At 34.8% G+C, this 22,198-nt stretch overlaps 3 protein-coding genes and 1 pseudogene across 3 annotated transcripts; 1 reads left to right on the forward strand and 3 right to left on the reverse strand.

Annotated features, from left to right (window-relative positions):
* The first annotated feature begins 6,287 nt into the window (after window positions 1-6,287).
* Window positions 6,288-10,486, forward strand: LOC120249874 (annotated as a pseudogene).
* A 232-nt stretch (window positions 10,487-10,718) lies between these two features.
* On the reverse strand, window positions 10,719-14,362 carry LOC120249875 (polyprotein of EF-Ts, chloroplastic-like). Its single transcript, XM_039258565.1, has 3 exons — window positions 13,394-14,362; window positions 11,901-12,609; window positions 10,719-11,572 (listed from the first exon to the last, which is right to left on the reverse strand). The coding sequence occupies exons 1-3, from the start codon at window positions 14,337-14,339 to the stop codon at window positions 10,960-10,962; spliced, it is 2,268 nt and encodes a 755-aa protein (XP_039114499.1). The 5' UTR covers window positions 14,340-14,362; the 3' UTR covers window positions 10,719-10,959.
* On the reverse strand, window positions 14,290-17,292 carry LOC120249876 (polyprotein of EF-Ts, chloroplastic-like). The gene is made up of 2 exons (XM_039258566.1): window positions 17,184-17,292; window positions 14,290-15,581 (listed from the first exon to the last, which is right to left on the reverse strand). The coding sequence occupies exon 2, from the start codon at window positions 15,511-15,513 to the stop codon at window positions 14,317-14,319; it is 1,197 nt and encodes a 398-aa protein (XP_039114500.1). The 5' UTR covers window positions 15,514-15,581; window positions 17,184-17,292; the 3' UTR covers window positions 14,290-14,316.
* Window positions 17,293-18,059: 767 nt separating this feature from the next.
* LOC120250594 (transcription initiation factor TFIID subunit 15) lies at window positions 18,060-21,440 on the reverse strand. The gene is given in 9 exon segments (XM_039259418.1): window positions 18,060-18,383; window positions 18,386-18,489; window positions 18,601-18,727; window positions 18,803-18,884; window positions 19,419-19,502; window positions 19,898-20,095; window positions 20,229-20,590; window positions 20,714-20,848; window positions 21,362-21,440. Coding segments are annotated over 8 exon segments (1,188 nt in total). The 5' UTR covers window positions 20,834-20,848; window positions 21,362-21,440; the 3' UTR covers window positions 18,060-18,272.
* Window positions 21,441-22,198: the final 758 nt, after the last annotated feature.

The raw sequence follows: 22,198 nt of genomic DNA on the forward strand, positions 1-22,198 counted from the left end.
GAAAATTACATTCTCCCACATTATTGTTACAGTATTCTATAAGATTTTTGTAGTATTGTTGTAGTTTTACCATTTCAGATTTGACTCTGAATTTTTTTGTTTTTCCATTTAAATAATAATCCAATCCCAGCCCATTATTAATATATAACAAGTAATTTATTATTAATATGTGAAAAAATTAACAAAGTGAGTGTATACAGCAATGGATTGAAAACATTTCTGTATTTCTTCATCATTCAAAGTATTAAACAAATTTCATTTATTAAAATATTTTCACATTTACATTTAATTATTTATAATTTTATGAAAAAATTATCATAATCTTAAATTTAACTTCTTCATTATAAATTCGTTACATTTTATAGATAATATTGATGCGTGGTTTTATAAATGTAACCCCCCACTTCAGCATAAATGAATACAAAGAGCAGAGGAAGCCAGACCACTTTTTTCCACTTCCTCTCTCAAGTTAGAATACTTTGCATCATCAAACTAGCTAGGAGCACATAAATAAAAATTTTAATTCTCTCAAACACTTAAATCTTTTTATATATTTATATATTTTTATATATCTCTGTTTTTTAATTGTCACATTTAACTAATTCACACCAACTAAGAAAAAATGGTTAAAATTAGTTGATTACCTATATTTTATAAAAAAAGAATACATTACTTTTCAAAATTACCCCTATTTAAAACTCCACTAGTGGAGAATATAATTTAATGCTTAGTTGATTTTGATTTATTGAAAAATTGTATAAGTACATTAAATTAAAGGGTAAATTTGGAAAAAATTATTTAATGTTGCACAAAGTTTCTAATGTGACAAGTAAAAAGAACATAGAAGCACTCTAAAATGTGACAACTAAAAAGGAATGGAAGGAGTATTGTATACTTCCCTTTACTTGAGTAAAAAAGATGCTTAAGTGAGGGAAGTGTCACTCCTCCCTGCCACTCATAAATGAACACAAAAACATGGAGGAAATCGGACCACTTTTTCTCACTTCTTCTGTTTTTCAGTTTTTTTGAAATCAACATTCTCTCGAGTTGGAATACTTCGTACGAAACTAGCTGGGAGTACATAAATTAAAATTTTAACTCTCAAACACTTTAATCCTTTTATATATGTATATCTTTCTATATATTGTATAATTTTTCCCTTATTTCTCTTCAAGGGTTAATTAATAACACCCTTATTTTGTGCATAGTAAATGAGAGAATTAATGCTCTTTTTATATTTTCAAAAAGAAATCGAGCATATATATGAATATTTCCTATATAACCCCAATACCTCTGCACCAATTAAGTTTACTACCAATTTTTTGTTTAATAATAGAGGAATAAATTAAGATTTATTAAATAATTCGCTAGAATAGTCAAAGTTCACATGTGCTTGGCAAAAATGTTGGTCATAAACTAATTTAAACCCACTAAGAAATTATTTTTAAAAATCCTATAAAAAAACACAAATTCAACCTTTAATAAGTATGGAAGAGTTGCTACTATTTTGTCCTATTATAATTTATTTCATTGACCTTGACAAACAGCAGTACCCAAGATGTTGATGTAAACCAAAATTCTGTCAACAATAAATTATTAATTTTTGAATAATAATAATAATAATAATAATAATAATAATAATAATAATTGCTACACTCAAATATCACGTGAGAAGTAAGGTTTTTTCCGCATTCAAATAAATTGTCTCGGCAAAACTTGCTTTCATGTGACCCTTGTAATGGAAAATGGCCTATGACATGACTTGTTATATCAGTATATTGTTAACACCATAATTCATAAAAAAAAAACCCAAATCTTAATGATCTAATTAGATGAAAATAATAAATGAAATACATGATCCAATTGAAATATTCGATACTATGGTGTCCAAATTTGGATTTTTCAAATAGTTCAGTGATTAGTTGTATAGTTTAAACAAAAATTTATTTATGTGGTTTAAAAAAATAATAATAAAAAAAATCATGACAATTCATAGTTGTTTTTTTTTAAAGGCCACAAACGCCTAGTCAGGGATATGCATGTGTGTGGAGCAAAGCTCAATGTCATCCTATACCCTGGACATTAGATTCGATCTCGGATTCTCCCCAAAACAAATATTTTACACAAAAAACTTGGTATCAATTGACCTAAAAACAGTTAGTGGTAACTCATAGTTTAGTTATTACTTTTTTACGTATAGGCACATTTTTTTTAACTTTTTATGAAAATAATAATTTTTTACAAAGAATTATTCATTTCGAAGTGTGAAGTATTGTATTTTCATTTTCAATGTAATTGTAACCAGAGAAATGGAATCACAGGAGATCCACTCGGACCACAGTCTACTCTTTTATTTTTCTATACCCATCACTAGTTATCTTATTAATTTATTTTTTTTTTACTGACTATTGGTTTGATATTGACACGGTTTTTATGAATGTGATCTTTAGAGATTTTTCATATTTTATCACTTATCTCAACGTGAATACTTTATGTCATTATTATTAGTAAAATCATAATTTAACGTGAATACTTTATAGTTTATGCCATTATTATTACTAAAGTCATGATATATATATTAATAAGATGGATGAAATTAAAAAAAAAAAAAAGCTGAATTAATGTTTATTAAATATCTAAACGTGATATTGATAATTAATTTAAAATAAAAACAAAAATTATCCCAAAAAATTCATATATCAGGGATTAATCCTACTGAAAAAAGTAATTATATAAAAAACTTAAATTTTACTATATGCAGCGTGGGTATAGATTTATCCGTTTATGTCTTTATGGTCTAAAGTTTATAATTTAAATTTCATGTCACCGAATGAAAATACATGGACTGTATAATAAATATGTGTATCCCTCACTTATTGCATACGTAAAAAAAAAAAAAATAAAATAAAAAACTTAAGTTACATATACCCCCACTTTTTAAAATTTGGAATGGGGGAGAATCAACTAAGGATATATTCCCACTTTTTAAAATTTACATATTTTCTATATATTTTATAATTTACCTTTATGTCTCTAAAAATTTCCTTTTGGAGTTAATTAATAACACCCTTATTTTGAACGCCTTAGCTAAGGCGCAGTCTATCAAATTTTATAATCCAGATGAGGGAATTAATGCTCATATTATATTTTCTAAAGAAATTGGGCATTTATGAATATTTCCTATATAACCATAATACCTCTGTCTTAATTATTAACTGGCAATTCTTATTTAATAATAATAGGGATATTCTAAACATTCAAAATTACATATGTAATGGTATACTATTTTATAATATTGTTATTAGATTGAAAGGTAATTTATAGATTTTTTGTTGTTGTTAGACGAGATGTGATTTATCGATCGAAATGTTGGATAACTAAGAAATAACATATTCAAGCAATTAACAATTTATTATTAATAATTTAAGAGAGAATCAATTAAAATGTCATGAGCATATTCTTAAAAAAAAACCCATTAATGCTTCCATAAGATATGTTGAATTTCTGCTTACGAAAGGCCACTGAAAGACCTAAAAATAATGTAAATTTTTAACTAACGAAATGACATAATTTGGTTTATTTGGTATTTTGACTTTGATAGAGCATTATAAAAATTTATACGTATATTTAAAGTAGATGTATAATCTTCCGTGAGAGCATTTCAAATAACAGTTATAAATATTTTTTTAAAATATTATTACATTTAAATATTTTTTTGCATTAATTACGGCATTACTAATAAAAGCATCTCATGGAACAATGATAAATATTTTTTAAAATATTATTACACTTAAATATTTGTTTGCATTAATTATGGCATTACTAATAGAAAGGTTTAATTATATTAATGAATTTTATATTAATATTTCATTTAAACTTTCAAAGACAATTACAATTACTGAAAAATATTTGTTTTTGTAGAAATATGTATATCAACGGTTTACATTATTATGAGTTATTTAAGTATGATTTTTTTAGGCCAATTTGCAAATAATAATTGAAAAGAAGCATTTGCTTTGGTTTATATATAAGCAAATTAGAAGTACATATATTTAAAGTAATGTATAATCTGTCTTCAGAGCATTTCAATAAACAATTATAATTTTTTTAAAAAATATTATTGCACTTAAATATTTGTTTGCATTAATTATGGCATTACTAATAGAAAGGTTTAAATGCATTCATTAATTTTGTATTAATATTTCATTAAACCTTTAAAAGGCAATTATAATGATTGAAAATATTTATTTTGTAGAAATATGTATTCCAACGATTTACATTATTATGAGTTATTTAAGCATGATTTTTTAGGCCAATTTACAAGTAATAATTGAAAAGAAACATTTGCTTTGGTCTATATGTAAACAAATTATAAGAATATATATTTAAAGTAGATGTATAATATGCCCTAAGAACATTTCAAGGAATAATTATATATTTTTTTAATATTAGTGCACTTAAATATTTGTTTACATTAATTATGGCATTAATAATAGAAAGGTTTAATTGTATGCATTAAATTTATATTAATATTTTATAAAAACTTTCAAAAATAATTATAATGTTTGAAAATATTTGTTTTATACCTTTCGTTTTTAATTAATTTTTGTAATTATTTTTTCTACCTTTCTTTTCTTTTCTATTTTTTTCTTTTTATTTTTTATTTTTTTATGGGTGGTTCTCATATTAGGTATTGTTTTATTAGCATCTCTTTTATTTATTTACAAAACTACTACAAAAGCAAGGAATTTACATAGTAAAAAGTTAATGTAGCTGATTTTAAATAGTTATGACTAATTGGGTGTTGCTGTGTATCAAATTTTCAAGCATATTGTCTATATAATCAAATAGTTTTGACTTTGAACTAAATAATAAATAGATTTAAAATTTAAACTATTTAAATTGTTTAGGAGCAAAATTAAGGGCCTGTTCGGCAAGAAGGATAAAACATTCACGGATAGGATATGTGAATTGGATAATGGTAAGAAAGTATATGAGCATGCTCATATACTATCAAGTGTTTGATATACACCAGATAAACTATCATTTAGTTATCTTATTTTACGTTTGAAGTAGACTAGATAATTATATATAAATAAGCATGATTATTTTTTATAATATAGGTATATATATATTTTTTTAATTTGACTTTTTTTTTCTTTTTCTTATGATTTTCATTGGTATATTTATTATAGTTTTTATTAAATTATTAACAAAATATATAACTTATAAATAATAAAATACATGTAAAATAATTATATTTGAGCATATTTCATATGAAAATCAACCATTTCATATGGAAAAAAAATCTTACTTAGGGAAGTTGATGTCACATTTGGTTGTTGATAAGGTTCTTATCCAAGCTTTAGGATCGACGATCAAAAGAATGATACCATGAAACCCTAGATCAAGGTGAAAAACTAAATAAATTGATAAAAAAACAAATTTAATTTTTATTCTATACTACATGTTTCTATAATGACTCTCCCATAATATTAATTATGATGTGGTCAATGGAATAAAATAAAGTAATAGAATAAAAATATGAAGATAACAGGAGGATATAATAACTTATCTCATCTAGATGCTTATCATGTTCACCAAATGAGCTATACTGTATAAATAATGACAAATAAAATTATTGCGATGCCCTTACGACATCAATTAATAACTAATATATCCTTTTTAAAAAAATCACAATTGATGTCTAATGTAAAACAGATCTAAACTTGTTTGGTCTGATATGTGGTCTTTAGTGATCATTAATGTTAAAATTACTATCTAATTAATTAAGTTTTATTAAATAATAATAATTGGCTAGAATAGTCAAAAGCACACATGTTCTCAGCAATTATGTCGGTCATAATAAACTAATTTAAACCCATTCAAAATTGATTTTTTAAAATAAATCCATATAAAAACTCAAATTCAACATTGACCAAGGAAGGGATTGATGCCATAAAATTGTCCTTTTATAATTTATTATATTTGACTTTTAATCAAAAACAGTACGATAAACCCCTGTGATCTAAGCACCAAAATTCTTCCACCAATAAAATTAATTTATTTTTTAAAACGATGTAAAAAATATAATTTTTTAAAATATAAAAAAATAATAAATTAAATTACAAAGAAACCCCATCAGGGGTATATCGGTCAAATTTCCTAGGGTAGGGTTACAAACTTAAAATCAATAAATAAAGAAATTCCCCAAAATTTCTCTCTCTCTCTCTCTCTCTCTCTATATATATATATATATATATATAAATAGAGAGAGAGAGAGAGAATTCATTGAGTTCTTCGAGCTTTGATCGGAGATTGAGAGGAGGAAGCGAGATGGGGAGCAATGGCACCGCCGCCGCGCTGCCTTGCCCTAAGACGCTGCCGGCGACATCCAATGGGGCTTGGCAAGGCGATAACCCACTGCATCACGCGTTGCCGCTGGCGATCCTCCAGATTTGTCTCGTGCTCGTCGTCACAAGATCCCTTGCCTTTTTGCTCCGCCCCATCCGGCAACCCCGCGTCATCGCCGAGATCATCGTTAGTATTCTCACCTATTCCTTCTCCGCGTTTGCCGTTGATTTTTCTTTGATTTTTAACGATTGCTTTTCCACGATGCTGAAGATTCCGTGGGGTCTTTTGTGAGTGATTCCTTTATCATGTTACTATGTGCTTTTCATATTGAGAACGATTGTTCTTTTAACCATGATTCCAACTACTTAAAAATTTGATTTTTTTTCTTCTTCTTCTTTTAATTTCACTTCAATTGCCTTTGAATTTTGATTATAATGTTACTTTTTTTTTGGTTCCTTTTTCCTTATTCTTATGGACATGTTTTTTTTATTTAGTTTAGTGTTTCTTATTAATATATTTAGTAAGAGCATCTTAGTCTTTTGCTATTTGGTATGAGATTGTGTGTGCACGTCTTTACTTTTTCTTTAAATACAGATTTATATTTCTTATTTGTAAACAAATAAGAAGTTATATAGTATGGTTCATGAATATTATTTTTGATTCATGGTTTTGTTTCTCAAAAGCTATGGGTTTTAAGTCAATTCTGGCACATTGAAGAAAGCCATATAAGAACAGGTTTTTCCAAGGGGATGTTCTTTTTTTCTTTTTCATGTGCAAAAATTTCAACTTGAACTATTTAAACTAATTATCCAAAATGGCCATATCTGACTCATTTTCACTTTTACAAGGAGTCTTTTTTCCAAACATGAGAAGCATATATATATATATATATATAGTCAAGGTGTGCGGAAATCTATTTTCATTGGGCTGCAAGTCTATTCATAAGCAATGAAACTGCTGCAAGTCTTAAAGCTCTTTATTCCTAATATTTTTTTAGTGTTTCTTATTAATATATTTAGTAAGAGCATCTTAGTCTATTCCTATTTGGTATCAGAATTTTTTTTAAGGTATTCCTTCTAGGAATAGATTTGAGATGGAACCTTAAATCACTGTTGTGCACTTCTCTATCTATCTTTAAATAATACAGATTTTTGTATCACTAAAAAACATAAGAAGTTCTATAACATGGTGCATGGATATTATTTTTGCTTCATGGTTTTGTTTCTCAAAAGCTATGGGTTTTAAGTCAATCCTGCTACAATGAAGAAAGCCATATAAACTAATCATCCAAAGTGGCCATATCTGACTCATTTTCATTGATACAAGGAGGTTTTTTTTTCCAAACATGAGAAGCGCGCGCACACACACACACACATATATATATATAGTCAAGGTGTGCGGAAATCCATTTTCATTGGGATGTAAGTCTATTCTCCCATCTGAATCATCTTGGCACCAAGCAATGAAACTGCTGCAAGTCTTAAGAAGCTCTTTCTTCCTAATTTCTTTTACTAAATTTACATGATCTTTTTCTTTGTGAATAATAATAATAATAATAATTGTCTAAAGTAATTCACGGCCGGGTCAGTTTGAGAAAACCTCGGATATCAGACCGTAGATTTTGCTTTTACGGACGTTTTATCTTTTTATTATTTTTATTTATTTTTTCGTGTGGTTCCTTTTTATTTTTATTTTTTTTGTTTTTGTTCCTAATATGTTTATATATTTTTTTTCCCTTGACAAAGTGGTGGTTTATATACTTTATTAATAATAAAAATAATAAAAATAATAATAATAATTTTTGTTTTTTTCTTGGAATGTACAGGGAGGTATACTGCTGGGGCCGTCGGCGCTGGGGCGTAGCACGGCGTTCCTGAACAACGTGTTCCCAAAGCAAAGCTTGACGGTGCTGGACACCCTCGCAAACATCGGCCTTCTCTTCTTCCTCTTCCTCGTCGGCCTCGAGGTCGACCTCAAATCCATCCGCCGCACTGGCAAGCCGGCACTCGCCATCGCCGTGGCCGGCATCTCCTTCCCCTTCGCCCTCGGCGTTGGCGCTTCCTTCGTCTTCCACTCCACCGTTTCCAAAGATGCTCGCCATATCCCCTTCCTCGTCTTCATGGGCGTTGCCCTCTCCATCACCGCCTTCCCAGTCCTCGCCCGCATCCTCGCCGAGCTTAAGCTCCTCACCACTGACCTTGGTCGCATGGCCATGTCTGCTGCCGCATTCAACGACGTTGTCGCTTGGGTTCTTCTCGCTCTCGCCATTGCTCTCTCCGGCTCTGGTTCTCCTATTGTGGCTCTCTGGGTTTTTCTCTCTGGCATCGCCTTTGTCGCCTTTGTCGCTCTAGCAATCCGCCCTGTTTTAGTTTGGATGGCAAAAAGCTCACAAGAAGGAGAACCAGTCAAAGAGTCATACATCTGCCTGACCCTCGCCACCGTCCTCGCCGCCGGGTTCGCCACCGACGCGATCGGCATCCACGCCCTTTTCGGGGCCTTTGTCGTCGGCATCTTCGTCCCCAAGGAAGGGCCTTTTGGCCGTGTCATGATCGAAAAGATCGAGGATTTAGTTACCAGCCTTTTCCTCCCACTCTACTTCGTCTCCAGTGGACTCAAAACCAACGTAGCCACCATCAGCAGTGGTCAGTCATGGGGTTTGGTTGTTCTTGTTATCACCACTGCATGCTTTTGGCAAGATTCTCGGCACCATCGTCGTCGCACTCTTTGTCAAGGTTCCTCGCCGGGAGGCCGTGACACTGGGCTTCCTGATGAACACTAAAGGTCTCGTGGAACTCATCGTACTCAACATTGGCAAAGACCGGAAAGTCTTGAATGATGAGACCTTCGCTATTATGATTCTAATGGCGCTTTTCACCACCTTCATCACCACTCCTATTGTCATGGCTATCTACAAACCAGCTCGCCCAGCAATTCCTTACAAACACCGCACTATTAAACGCAATGACACTCAGAGCGAGCTCCGTATTCTGACTTGCTTCCGTGGCAACTCTAACATACCAACATTAGTGAACTTGATCGAGTCATCTCGTGGCATCCGGCGACATGGTCTCACTGTTTATGCTTTGCATCTCATGGAGTTGTCAGAGAGGTCCTCAGCCATATACATGGTGCACAGAGCCAGACGAAATGGACTCCCTTTCTGGAACAAGACGGCTAATTCTGGCAGTGGAGACCATTACGTGGTCGCATTCGAAGCGTTTCAGCGTCTGAGCCATGTCTCAGTGCGTCCCATGACTTGCATCTCTGATCTCCAAACCATGCATGGAGACATCCTCGACAGCGCCCAGCAAAAGCGTGTGGCACTTATTGTCTTGCCTTTCCACAAAACCATGCAGCCCGATGGCTCATTCCAGTCATTTGGCCGCGCTTACCAGCAGATCAACCAGCGCGTACTCGAGCGAGCCCCGTGCTCAGTTGGCATTCTCATCGATCGTGGGTTCGGTGGCAAGGCACAAATATTAGCAAGTGATGTGTCCTATAGGATCGGTGTCATCTTCTTCGGCGGAGCTGATGATCGAGAAGCTCTCGCTTATGGTGCTCGTGTGGCCGAGCATCCTGGCATTGCTTTGATTGTCTTTAGATTGAGTTTGTTATCCACTGAAGTTAGCATCACTATGGATGCAACAGACCGAGCTGCTGATGATGCTGCTATTGCTGCTGTAAGAGCATCTGATGAGTCCATAAGGTTTCAAGAGTCTGAGGTTGGGACACATGCTGAGTTTGCAACCTCAATCAAGGATCTTGGCAGGTGTAATCTATTGCTTGTTGGGAAGTCCACACCAACATTGGGTCCAAGGCCGAGTTTGGATTGTCCAGAGTTGGGTCCTGTGGGGAGTTACTTGGCCACAGATGAGTTTTCTAACACAACTTCAGTGTTGGTGTTGCAGCAGTATGATGCTGCAGCTCATAGGGTGCAGACTCAGCAGGTTCAGTGTGCAGATTTGGCTGATTCGTCTGACACTGGATGATGAGCAGCAGCGACTTTGTTTGTTTTCTCTTAATTTTAGTCAGTTTATTAGTGCTTCTGTTTCCATCGTCTCTTTAATACAATTGAATAAGCAGAGCTGTGTAAAGGGTTTGTTTTTTAATTTGGATTTGATTGGTAGGAAAACAGAGTAAAAGAATAGTCTCGTTTTGTTATTAGTTCTCATAGAAAAGATGTAAAGGTGGGATGAACTTTTTTTTTTTAATTATTATTAATGGTGTTGTTTGCTGAAACTTTGGTATTAGAAACAATTTTATAAAGTGAATCTCCTTTAGACATAATTTAAATAATTACATTTATTATTTAAAGCCAGACTCAAGACAACAAATTTTCTGCTTGCTTTATCCCTTTGCGCAAAGAAACGAAACAAGACCAAGTTTTCCTCCAATATAATCATCATAAACCACAAATTTGAGAGAAGTTATTTTATATTTTATCTGAATGGTAAGAAACAAACAACACTCAGATACAACAGAAATTAACAATAGGACCTCCTCATGAACTGCAGAAAGAAAGAAAACTTCAAAAACTTCAAACACTGATCTCTTCCAGGTGAAAGACCTTCAAAAACTGTCAGATTATAATTTTTGCCAAAATTTTCAATCTTTATTCTCCCCGAGAGTGAACCGAACAAACCTCCGAACTTTGATATTCTCTCCAAGTGCAGCAACAGTCTGCTTCACTAGATCCTTCACCAAGACACTGTCATCTTTGATGAAGGGCTGCTCTAAGAGTGCGAGCTCTCCTAGTCTCTTCGATATCCTCCCTTCAACTATCTTCTCCCTTATGTGCTCGGGCTTCGACTGAAGGTCCTCTCTCTGCATTTCAATCTCTTTTTCCTTGTTCACGATACTATCGGGGATCTCCTCTATCGAAACAAAATTCACTTGTGGGCATGCCACAACCTGCATGGCGAGGTCCTCAACTAGCTCCTTGAATTTCTCATTTCGACCCACAAAGTCGGTTTCACAATTGACCTCAATGAGAGTGCCAATGCGGGAATCGTGGATGTAGGAAGCAATGCGGCCCTCTGCAGCCAAGCGGGAAGATTTTTTATCAGCAGAAGATAGGCCTTTCTTTCGTAGGTACTCTTGGGCCTTCTCAAGGTCTCCACCTGTTTCTGTGAGAGCTTTCTTGCAGTCCATCATGCCAGCACCTGTTTCCTCTCTTAGTTGCTTGACCAGGGCAGCTGAAACTGCCACTGTCGGTGGCCTGCAAAGTTCAAACATAAGTTTGATTTTCAGTATTTGATGTATGTTCTCATCATGCCATGCATCTCAAGGTCGGAAAAATTGATAGACTATCCTTTCTAGATCTTCACTTCCAATCAGGCCCTAGCATGGTGACATGGGGGCACATTAAGGAAAGAGAGGGACCAGCTGGGTTGTAAGGCTACTATCATGAACAACATTCTAAGGACAAGACATGATTCATGGATCTGTGATTCAAAAATATGATTCAAGTTACCCCTCTAGGAAAGGAGGTGAACTGTTATATCTGAAAATGAATTGAACTCAATGAAAGAGAAAAAGCAACATACTTTGCAGCAGTTTCCTGGTTCTCGACTGGCTGGTCCTTTGGCACTGCAGGTGCAGAAGATCTTGCGGCAGTTTGAGCAGCCACCTCAGCAGCAAAGTCCTGGCTTTTCTTTTCCAAGCCTTCGCCAAGGTTGTACCGGACAAACCTCCTCACTTTTATATTTTCTCCAATTGTTGCAATTGTCTGCTTCACCCAATCCTTAACCACCACCTTATCATCCTTAATGTATGGTTGCTCGAGCAGTGCTAGTTCTTCAAGCCTTTTTCTAATCCGCCCATCAACAATTTTTGATCGGATCTGTTCTGGTTTTGTCGAGAGATCTTCTTTTTGCATTTCTATTTCCCTTTCCTTGTTCACAATCTCCTCTGGGACATCTTCAGTGACCAAGTACTGTACTTGAGGACAAGCAGCAACTTGCATGGCGAGGTCATCAACCAACTGCCTAAAAATCTCACCACGAGAAACAAAGTCAGTTTCACAGTTGACCTCAATCAGGATTCCTATCCTGTTGTCGTGGATGTATGATCCTATCCTTCCTTCTGCAGTTGCTCTACTTGCCTTTTTATCAGCACTTGCCAACCCTTTCATCCTGAGTAACTCCTGGGCTTTAATGATGTCCCCACCACTTTCTGCGAGAGCCTTCTTGCAGTCCATCATGCCAGCTCCTGTTTCTTCACGTAATTGCTTGACAAGAGCAGGAGATACAGTCGCTGCATTTTCATAAAATCAAATACAAGAAGACATACACACTATATATACTTTTAATTTAGCAACTATTGCAACATAAACAGAAGAATCAAATTGCAAGAAGAGATTGCAGAATCTGATCAGATGGACATTATTTGAAAGTTGGCATATGAGATTTTTAAATGAATTATCTAGTAAAGCGCATATCAGCTGCGGTGAAATGAATAACAACCAAGCCATGCAACGAAAGAACCAAACTAAAGTTTTTCTTGTCTCATAAAGGATTCCTATATCAACAAACACCAGATATTCTGCAGTAAAAAATTCATTGCTGCAAAATCAGCATCTTAAATATAAGGCTGATGACAATATCTATGAAGACGCACAAAAATAGCTCAAGGCTGTCTTCAGGTTAGAGTGTTACGCACAAAATCCAGAAATTCTAGCCTGTCAGGTCAGCCATCATTATCATGCTTCTTCTAAACTCTTTGCTGTAGGAAACTAAAAGTGATCGAGTAAAAGCCATATTATAATTCTGAAACTTATCATAATTGGTTCCAAAAGAATGACTTTGTTAACTAATTGTAACGTTCTATTTCCATTGTAAATTGGGTTCTGCTTTGCATTATGGTGTCAAAGGATAGCTCATGATTAAATTTTGTCTTTCTCTTTAGCGTACAAATTTTTCGTTTTTTTTTTTGTTTTTCTTTTCCCGAATCCTCCTTCAAAGATAGACAGTTATCCTCTAAGAACTACTTAAGAAAATGCTTATTGCTACAAAAAAAGCATATGAATATTAGTACTCACCATTCCTCATGCTTCCTTGAGCAGCAGTGCCACTTTGGTCATTTGATGCTTTAGCAGACTCAGCCTTTTCATCTGTTGAGTCTGAAGAGGTAATTTCATTCTCAACCAGTGGCGGTGCTTCAGTGTCCACTCCCTCGTTTACTGTACTCCCATTTACTTCCTCAGGAATGGCATCCCCTACAAGAGGAACCTCACTTGCAGTAGTATCTGCAGAGGAGCCAGTCTCATCCTGAGAAGTAGCAACAGCTTGGTTGTCAACTTCAGCAGCTCCATCATCTTTCAGGACTTCATCTACCCCTGAACTTTCTGAAGTCAAAATTTCTTCAGCACTCTTTGGAATTTTATCACCTTGAACTATATTTGCAGAAGACTCACTCTCCCTTGAAATTGTGTCTGTTGAACTAACAGTATGAGCCTTGATGGTTTCACCTGCAGTAATATTGTTTGCACCATCTGTTACAGTGGCCTCTGAAGTAATTGCAGGCTCCAGCTCAATTTTCACTTCATTTTCTGGTATAGAAATCTCATCTAAAAGTGGACCTCCAGAGGGTTCAATTGAGGTTCCAGAGCTTTCGGTTTCTGGCAAAGCTTCAAGGACTGCAGTAGCACTCTCAGGCGAAATGCCTTCTGGTTCCTCATCCAGTACAGTAGGAACTGAATCCACCACAGAATCTTCCTCATGTGAAATGCTTTCAGGTTCCTCATCCTGCACAGTAGAAACTGAATCCACCACAGAAGCTTCCTCATGTGCAATGCTTTCAGGTTCCTCATCCTGCACAGTAGAAACTGAATCCACCACAGAAGCTTCCCCAGGTAGCTCTTTGGAAATAGTTTCATCTGCCTCCAGTCCAATGTGTGATCCAGTGGGAACATTAGGCTCATCAATATCACTTTTCTTCACAGAGTTCTCCACCTCGACTTTGTCAGGCTTTTCCCTTGACTTCATCTATTGACCCTCCTATCTGTTTTGAGATCTCTGAAGCTTTTTGAGTTTTCTCACGCTCATCCAAAAATGCAGCAATCTCCTTGTTCTTGCGGAAAGCCACCTGAAAAGGATTGGTTGCTACAACATCCTCCACTCCCAGATTAAGTTGTTCATTCAACAATTCCACATCTTGTTCTTTCTTCATTGTTAAAGTTACCTTTCCTCTTGAAATGCGTAAGACCCGTACACTGACTTCTTGACCAACCTGCAGAGATGTGTTCCCCAAAATACTGTCAAATCCTTCAGATTCCTCAGAGATAGGAAGGAAACCTTCCTCACTCTCTGGCAGTGATATAAATGCTCCTGACCTTGTTTGATTTTTCACAGTCCCATCTAGAACCTGTCCCTTGACAAACTTGGAGGTCTTCTGGATGTCAGCCCTCCTCTGATCAGTCCTTGAAGCATTTCTCTTGTTTGGTTTTGGTTTATCATCACTTCCACTAGTAGAGGCCTCCTTTCTCTGCTGTGATTTATTGGTATCACTGCCATCACGCATGGTGAGAGCTATCCGTCCATTTTCCATGTTTACTTCCACTATCCTAACTTTTACCTCTTGCCCAACGGAAACAATGGACCCAACATCCTTGACATATCCTTCGCTCATCCTAGAAACATGAACAAGGCCATCCGTAAAAGCGCCAAAGTCAATAAAAGCACCAAATGGCTGAATTGACCTCACTTTCCCCACAAAAGAAGCACCAGGAACTAGCTCTTCAGTCTTTACAGGTGGCATTTCACTCTTTCTTGCAGGTCTCGTTCTCTTGTCTCTCACCTTAGAGGTAGCAACAGCACTTCCTTGAGCAGGATCATTCGGTCCAACAGAGACTGCAGGAGTTTCTGTGACTTCCTCAGCCTCTTCTGGTGCAGAGGAATTAGAGTCCTCAACAGTTACATTGGTTCCAACAGCCGCAAAAATATGGTTTCTTGATCCTTGCTTCAAGTGATAGCTTTTTCCATAAATCCGAAATAGCTGTAAAGATGATTGGGGCAGGAGGCACCTACGAGAGAGGGATGCAACCCTTGTGTGCTTTCCAGTAAGACAACATCTTGACAGTTGAATCTCTTTCCAAGGAACAACCGTGGTCCTAGGAAGCACACTGATATTGCCTGCAGAACAATGTATTATAGGGGTCATGATGGATGTAGTCTGCTGAACCACTAAGTATATCTGCAATCAGTAGCTCCACATTCTCCTTCCCTCGTCTGTCCAGAAAAGAAAATTTGACCAGTTATAAGAATAGACTTTTGCTATTTGGCCATGAAAAACATATGGATAAAAGGTAGACATATCTAAATCATCCAATCAAATTTCATACCATGAATGAAATGATATCCATTACTTAAAACAAAGCTGAAATATAATCACAAATGATAAAATGAACCAAGAAATTAAAAAATTCACATCAATAGAGAATTCAACGTAAGAACATATAGAAAGGAGTTACCACATATAAATGCAAATCTACTATACCATGTACAATCTAAAGGCACCCCTAATCTTACCTTGTTATACGCTGTTTAGATTGAACACCTTTTATTAGCGAAAATGTTACATTTACTCATGACTATTGTATTTTGCTTCGATCTCATTGACATAAATAATTCCCTAAGGGCGCTAATATATATATATATATATATATACATATAATATAACAGTTAGCAAATCAATTACTCTTCTTGTTGTCTCATCAACAAACACTGTCTCAGACTTTACACCACTATAATGTCTTGCCTGGAAAATAAACAACTAGCCAAAGTTTATGAGACAGAATAAGCTATAATATAGATTAATCACAATTGAAAGTTAGAGATTCTGCCATCTTCTGGAATAATTAAATCTCAATGCAAGCAAATTGAGAGCCATACCAGCTGTAAGTCAAACTTACAGAAAAGTGGTAAAAATTTAAACAAAATCCCCTTTAATTTTGAAGTATATGCAAAAAAATATTCCACAAGAAAATCTCTCTTTCTGTAATGAATCTCAGCAAGAAAGCCAGGTTTTCTGCGTAGTTTGAATCTACAGCTGCTATCAACACACACATAAAAAAAATGCAGAAGTTACATTCTCACAGAAACCTTGTGAACTTCCAACCAATAACAAATAATGGGCTTGGATAATGTACAACAACAACCACTAGGAAACAAAATGATCCAAACACTTAACCATGTACAAAACATTCAAAGCTTTATACAAATCAATAAATTCCCTCTTAGAGAGAGGGATGATTACTATTGAAATTTATCTCTTTATAGACAAGTGCACAAAAACAAAGGCTTTAGAAAAGTTTTTTCACTCCATTATTTGATAACATATCAGTACCAAATAAAGCATAAGGATGACAAATTCTTTATCATAGTTTGACATCACTCATACAAAAAGCTGCAATTTCATCAAATCACAAAAAGAAACTTACACAAAACGAAGAAGACACTGAGACTTGATTATAATATACAACATAAAACAGAGAAACTACTACCTGAGAATACACATACACAAAATTCAAACTTCAAGTTATCTCCTAAATTTCCTCCACATTCAATAAAAGAGCACACACAAACTCAAGAAAACAATCAAATCAAGACAAACTACTTCAGCAAGCAAACATCGAGCAAAAATCATAAATTTTTAATAAAAATAAAAAAAAGGAAAAACTCCACATTCACTAGTCTTCACATAATAAACAGTTCCATACCAAAACACTTCTCCCCTTAATTTCTAACAAAAAGATCAAAATAAATCCACATGAATGACAAGATTTGGTTGGAATCAAGCAGAAAGCGAGACAAGGAACAAAAAAAAAGCACCTTTAGGGGCCAGAGAAGGAGAAGAGCGAGCACTCCTTGAGAGACACCGAGAGAGAGCGAGAGTGCGCGGTGAGCCGGAGAAGGAGAGCCGGGAGAGTAGTTTATCTCTTGTTTATATATATATATATATATATATATATCCTTATCTTTTACAGAGTGTGGTGTGGAGGCGATGGTTGTATAAATGGATGATGTGAGAGAGAGAGAGAGAGAGGATGGTAAGGATTCAAGACTTGAAGAAATTGTGTTTATTTTCCTATTTTTTTGATTAATATTACTCTGTGGTTTTTTAATTATTATTATTATTATTTTTTTTGTCATATATGTTGGTAAAAATAATAAATTATAAGATATTAACACAACCACGTAATTTTTAAGAAAAATAAAGTATTTAGATAATTAGTCCCAAACCCAATTTTTTTCTTTCTTATAAGTGGGAGTGGGTTTAACTCTGGTAAATTTTGTTGCTTAAACTAGGGATTTTTTTATATTTATATCTTATTTTTTTTTTTTCAGTTTATCAAACTATAAACTTTTCTTATTTTAAAGTTTAAACTTCTATTTAAAACTATTACTTAATTTTAATTTTGTTTTATTATAGATACCAAAAATTCTATATGACACTATCTACCCAACTATCAATTCCATCTCATTTGTTGTAAAAATTTTTCAAAATCAAATAATAAAAAATAAACCGCATGTTCTCAAGTGAAGTTTGAACCTCAAAATTAAAAATGCTCACAGATTTAATACCCTAAAAAAAATTTACCCGCTTTTATACATATCAACGCACGAGATAACTTTCATCCATGTTTCTCCAAGGTTGAGAATAAAACCCTTCATTTAAAAAAATTGAAACGAAAAAAACAGAGACTCTGAAATCCAAAATACTTGGCACACACAAACAGGGATTAACTTCAGGTAAGAGAAAGGCAAAAAAAGTTAAAAACACATAGATAGGAATTTCCACAAAGCAGAAGTTTAGCTCCGAGTATGCACAGAAATCTTGAGCATGACAATATAAGATGAAAGAAGTCTGAACACAAAAAAACAATTACATGGTATATTGCACCCATGTCCTCACAAAATCTACCAGTCTCGATGACGATCCCTATCCCTACCATATTCCCGGCCTCCGTCATAATCATGAACTCGATCTCGATCTCTGTCTCTCCCCCTCTCCCGTTCTCTGCTCCGGCTCACGGGCGCCTCTCCCTATCATAAGCATGCCCATCTCTATCTCGGTTCTTGCTGCCCTCCCTGTGATTTCTTCCTTGGTCATTGCTTCGCTCTCTACCTCGTCTTTCTGTGAACAACACAACAATACCATGAGCTTGCATCAATCTTTCCCTTTTAACAGTTTCCTTCTTGAGAGTTAGAACAATTGAGAGCAGAAACATTTAAGTAGGAATAGTACCTAAGTCTTCAACTTCCCATCCAGCACGCCCTGAACCAGGAAGGGATTGTCCAGTTTCAGTTTGTTGTGCTTTTGCACGGAATTTCTTTTTTAGGTTGCCAAATTCATCATACATCTCCCCATCATCCTGACATTGGACAAAGAAAAATCAGACACGAATGAACTGCCAAACAGTTCATAGAAAGTTCATTGTGCAACCAACCTCTTCAGCCTCCTTTCTTCGCCTTTTTGTTTCTTCAATTTCTTCCTCATCAAGTTCTTTATAGCCTCCAGCACGACCTCCTCTAAAAAATAGAAGATACAACTCATAGGTAAGTTATCTGTATTATGACCTAAGTAATAATATGCAAAACATAAATTTGTCTAGACAATATTAGTCAAGAACGCAACAAAATTTGATGACAGCAATGCAACACGCAGCATTGCCCAAGAAGAGTGACAAACTGAAAATATCAAACATGAAAAGTTGGAGAAACCAATCAATTGTTAATACTGCTAAAAAGACAAATCAAAATATATAACTAATTAAAGAGTTATGCACAGTCAATCAGCTGAAGTAATAATTTCTGGATTCTCCTACTAAAGCATAATATGGATATAAATGTAATAATTATGAGCCATGTTAAGAAAAAAATTGATGACCATGGCAGGTCATGTCTTCAATATATTGATGATAAATTTTATTTAGCATCAAGCCAATTGCAAGCAGGGACAAAAATATAAAAAAAAAAGGCAATCATGAAATGTCCAACCATATTGCAAATGACAAACTGGAAAGACTAAGTACTTCGCAGCCATTTTATAACTTCATAAATTACCTCACGCCACCCTCATTGTGGCCTGGCTTATTGGTGTTACAAATATTGCACTTTGTGCGCTTTGCCCAGTTGATATTGCCACACCTGCAAAAGGAATAAATTTAGAACACAAACAAGCATAAACAATTAAACATAAAAAAAAGTGAAACAATAACTTAATACTAACATCTACTTTGTTAAGTTCCTCCCTCCTTTAGAGCACAAATAAATGAACAATAATACAGCTCAGCTTAACCATTACAGAGAAGTAGGATGCATTTTTGAATACTTGTTTAAACCCATTCTTCCAGATAATCAAACCAAAAAAATAATTTACAAGGACAAGGAGCACTCTTGGTTTTCTTTCCTTAACGAGATAAGTGAAACCCGGGAAGGCTGTGGGTTGCTTTATAATATATTTCATCATTCTGTGCAAGAATCAGTTTAAAAAATAGTAAATCAGCACTCACAAAAGCATGTAACATTTGAATTTGACTTACATTGGACAAGACCAATCATTTGGACCAAAAAGCCCTGTAGGTCCACCAACAGGAGGACGTCCACGTCCCCCAGTATCACCCCCACCACGACCCCTCCCTCGACCACCGCCACTGGCACCCATTCCACCAGCACCAGCAGGGCGAGCTGTCCCACAGCGGTTACATACTCCCCGAAATGCAAAATTCACGTTGGAGCAACTGCTTATGAGAAAAACAAGGCACAAGGAAAATTGGTACCCTCAGAGCAGTATTCTTCACCAAACAAGCAGCAATTGAAACTAAGGACCTAAAAGTGAAAGAAAGAGCTGCTCACCAATATCACAGCACAGACCTTGTATTTGGACACAACCAGTCTCCATCCTGCTGCCAAGCTTTACCCGAAGAATCACCCCGTCCTCTACCTCTCCCTGCGCCATCATTCAAATCAACACCATTTTCATCATCACCTCCCACATCAGCTCCCAAACCTGCATCTGCCACATAACCATATGACTGATCAACTGGATCCTTAGTCTTCTGCTCTGCTATGTACACTTCAATGATGCTTCCATGAAAATCCTTCTGGTGAAACCACTCCACAGCAGCCGAAGCTGCATGTGGATCCTCATACGTAATTGTGGCATCACCCTTTGGCTCATTAGTAGCTTTATCCCTGTACAACCAAATCTTTGGCCGACCAGTCCTCTTATCCTTCTGTAAAATTATATAAACAGCAAACATAGATTATGTAATCCTCATACACCAGAACTAAGCATATTAATAACTAGAAGAACTAATAGTATTGAATTCAAAATAATACCTGATTGAACCCCGTACCTTTAGCAACCCTATGGTGCCAAAATACTCAGCCAGCATATTCTCATCTGTTCCAGGAGGTAATTTGCAAACATACACTGAGCCATTCAAATGCCCCCCTCTCCCCAAGTAATTCGCCATGACAACAGCAGCAAGCTACTCACACAGTACAACAATCAACCATAAATTTTCCACTTTTCCTAAGCATCAAATGAATTATGAAAATATGGCCAAAGATGACAACTTTAACCAAGATCAGATGCAAGGCAAGTATAACCATCAGATACCACAGCAAGTTGATATCATGAATAGACTAAAGAACATAATCGCTGCAAACCCGGATCATCCAATCATAGAAGCAAGTTAAATCAATAAACTCTCGAATATTGGACACCATTCAAAAACGGACCTTTCCTATGATTTAATTTAGTCCAAGAAATATAATTTGCTAGAATGAACCATGAACAGAGAGCCATAAGCATTCAAAACAATCGATCCAAGCAAAGATCAACAACATAAAACTTAACAGGAGAAATCTCTACAGAGTTCAAGGATTCAACAGCAACATAGATTTATAAATCTAAAGTACACACACAAGCAAGATCCCTGAAACAACAATCCCAGAGAAAGCAAGCAATTCAGAGAGAGATGGGAAATCCGAGATCTCACCTTCACTTTCGAGGGGAAGGAGGAGATCGATAAGAAGAAATTTTTAGGGTTTCGCGAGAGAAAAAGGGGCCGCGCTTGAATTTTGGGCTGCTTTGACGATTTCCACGTGCGAGTCACGTGATCTAATAGGTGGAATGAGAGTTTTTTTTAAAAAATTTCTTGTAGTTTATTTAATTTTTGAAAACCATCAAATTATATTTGTTTAAAATAATCTTTAAAATATGTATATTTCTAATTGTATTTAAATTAGACAAAAAATCATTAAATCACATTTATTAAACCGGATAAAATTATTAGCCGTCTTAAAATATTTATTTCATTAAAATGATACATGTATTTTTTGAAATTTATTTTTCTATATATATAAATTAAATAATTTTAGTATACATATATTTTTTTATAAAAGTGGATAATTCACTTGCTCCGATCAATATCGCGAGAAGGAGTTGCCCTTTAACCTTTTATTTGATAAAAAAAAATTAAAATAGTATCATTCTAATATAAAACTAATGAAAAAAATAATATTTAAAAATAATATATACATAAGAGTAGAATAAAATTTATTTATTTTTAATATTAATAAATTAAAAAAAAGTTAATGATCATCTCTTCTATAACATTCTATGAATGGGGACATTCTCGGGTGAGGAGTGGTGGACACTTTATACGAAATGGGGCATTCTTTGTGAAATCTTTCTATAACTTTCTTAATAATGGGGGATTGCGTTGCCCGATTGCAAGATGGTTCTGCCGTGGTAGGTGTTCAAGGAAAGTCAACCTCTTCAATTGGTTGGTATGGAAAAACAAGATTCTCACGTTTGAAAATCTTGGAAAAAT

This window comes from Dioscorea cayenensis, chromosome 19 (assembly GCF_009730915.1).
Source record: "Dioscorea cayenensis subsp. rotundata cultivar TDr96_F1 chromosome 19, TDr96_F1_v2_PseudoChromosome.rev07_lg8_w22 25.fasta, whole genome shotgun sequence".
NCBI lineage: Eukaryota > Viridiplantae > Streptophyta > Magnoliopsida > Dioscoreales > Dioscoreaceae > Dioscorea > Dioscorea cayenensis.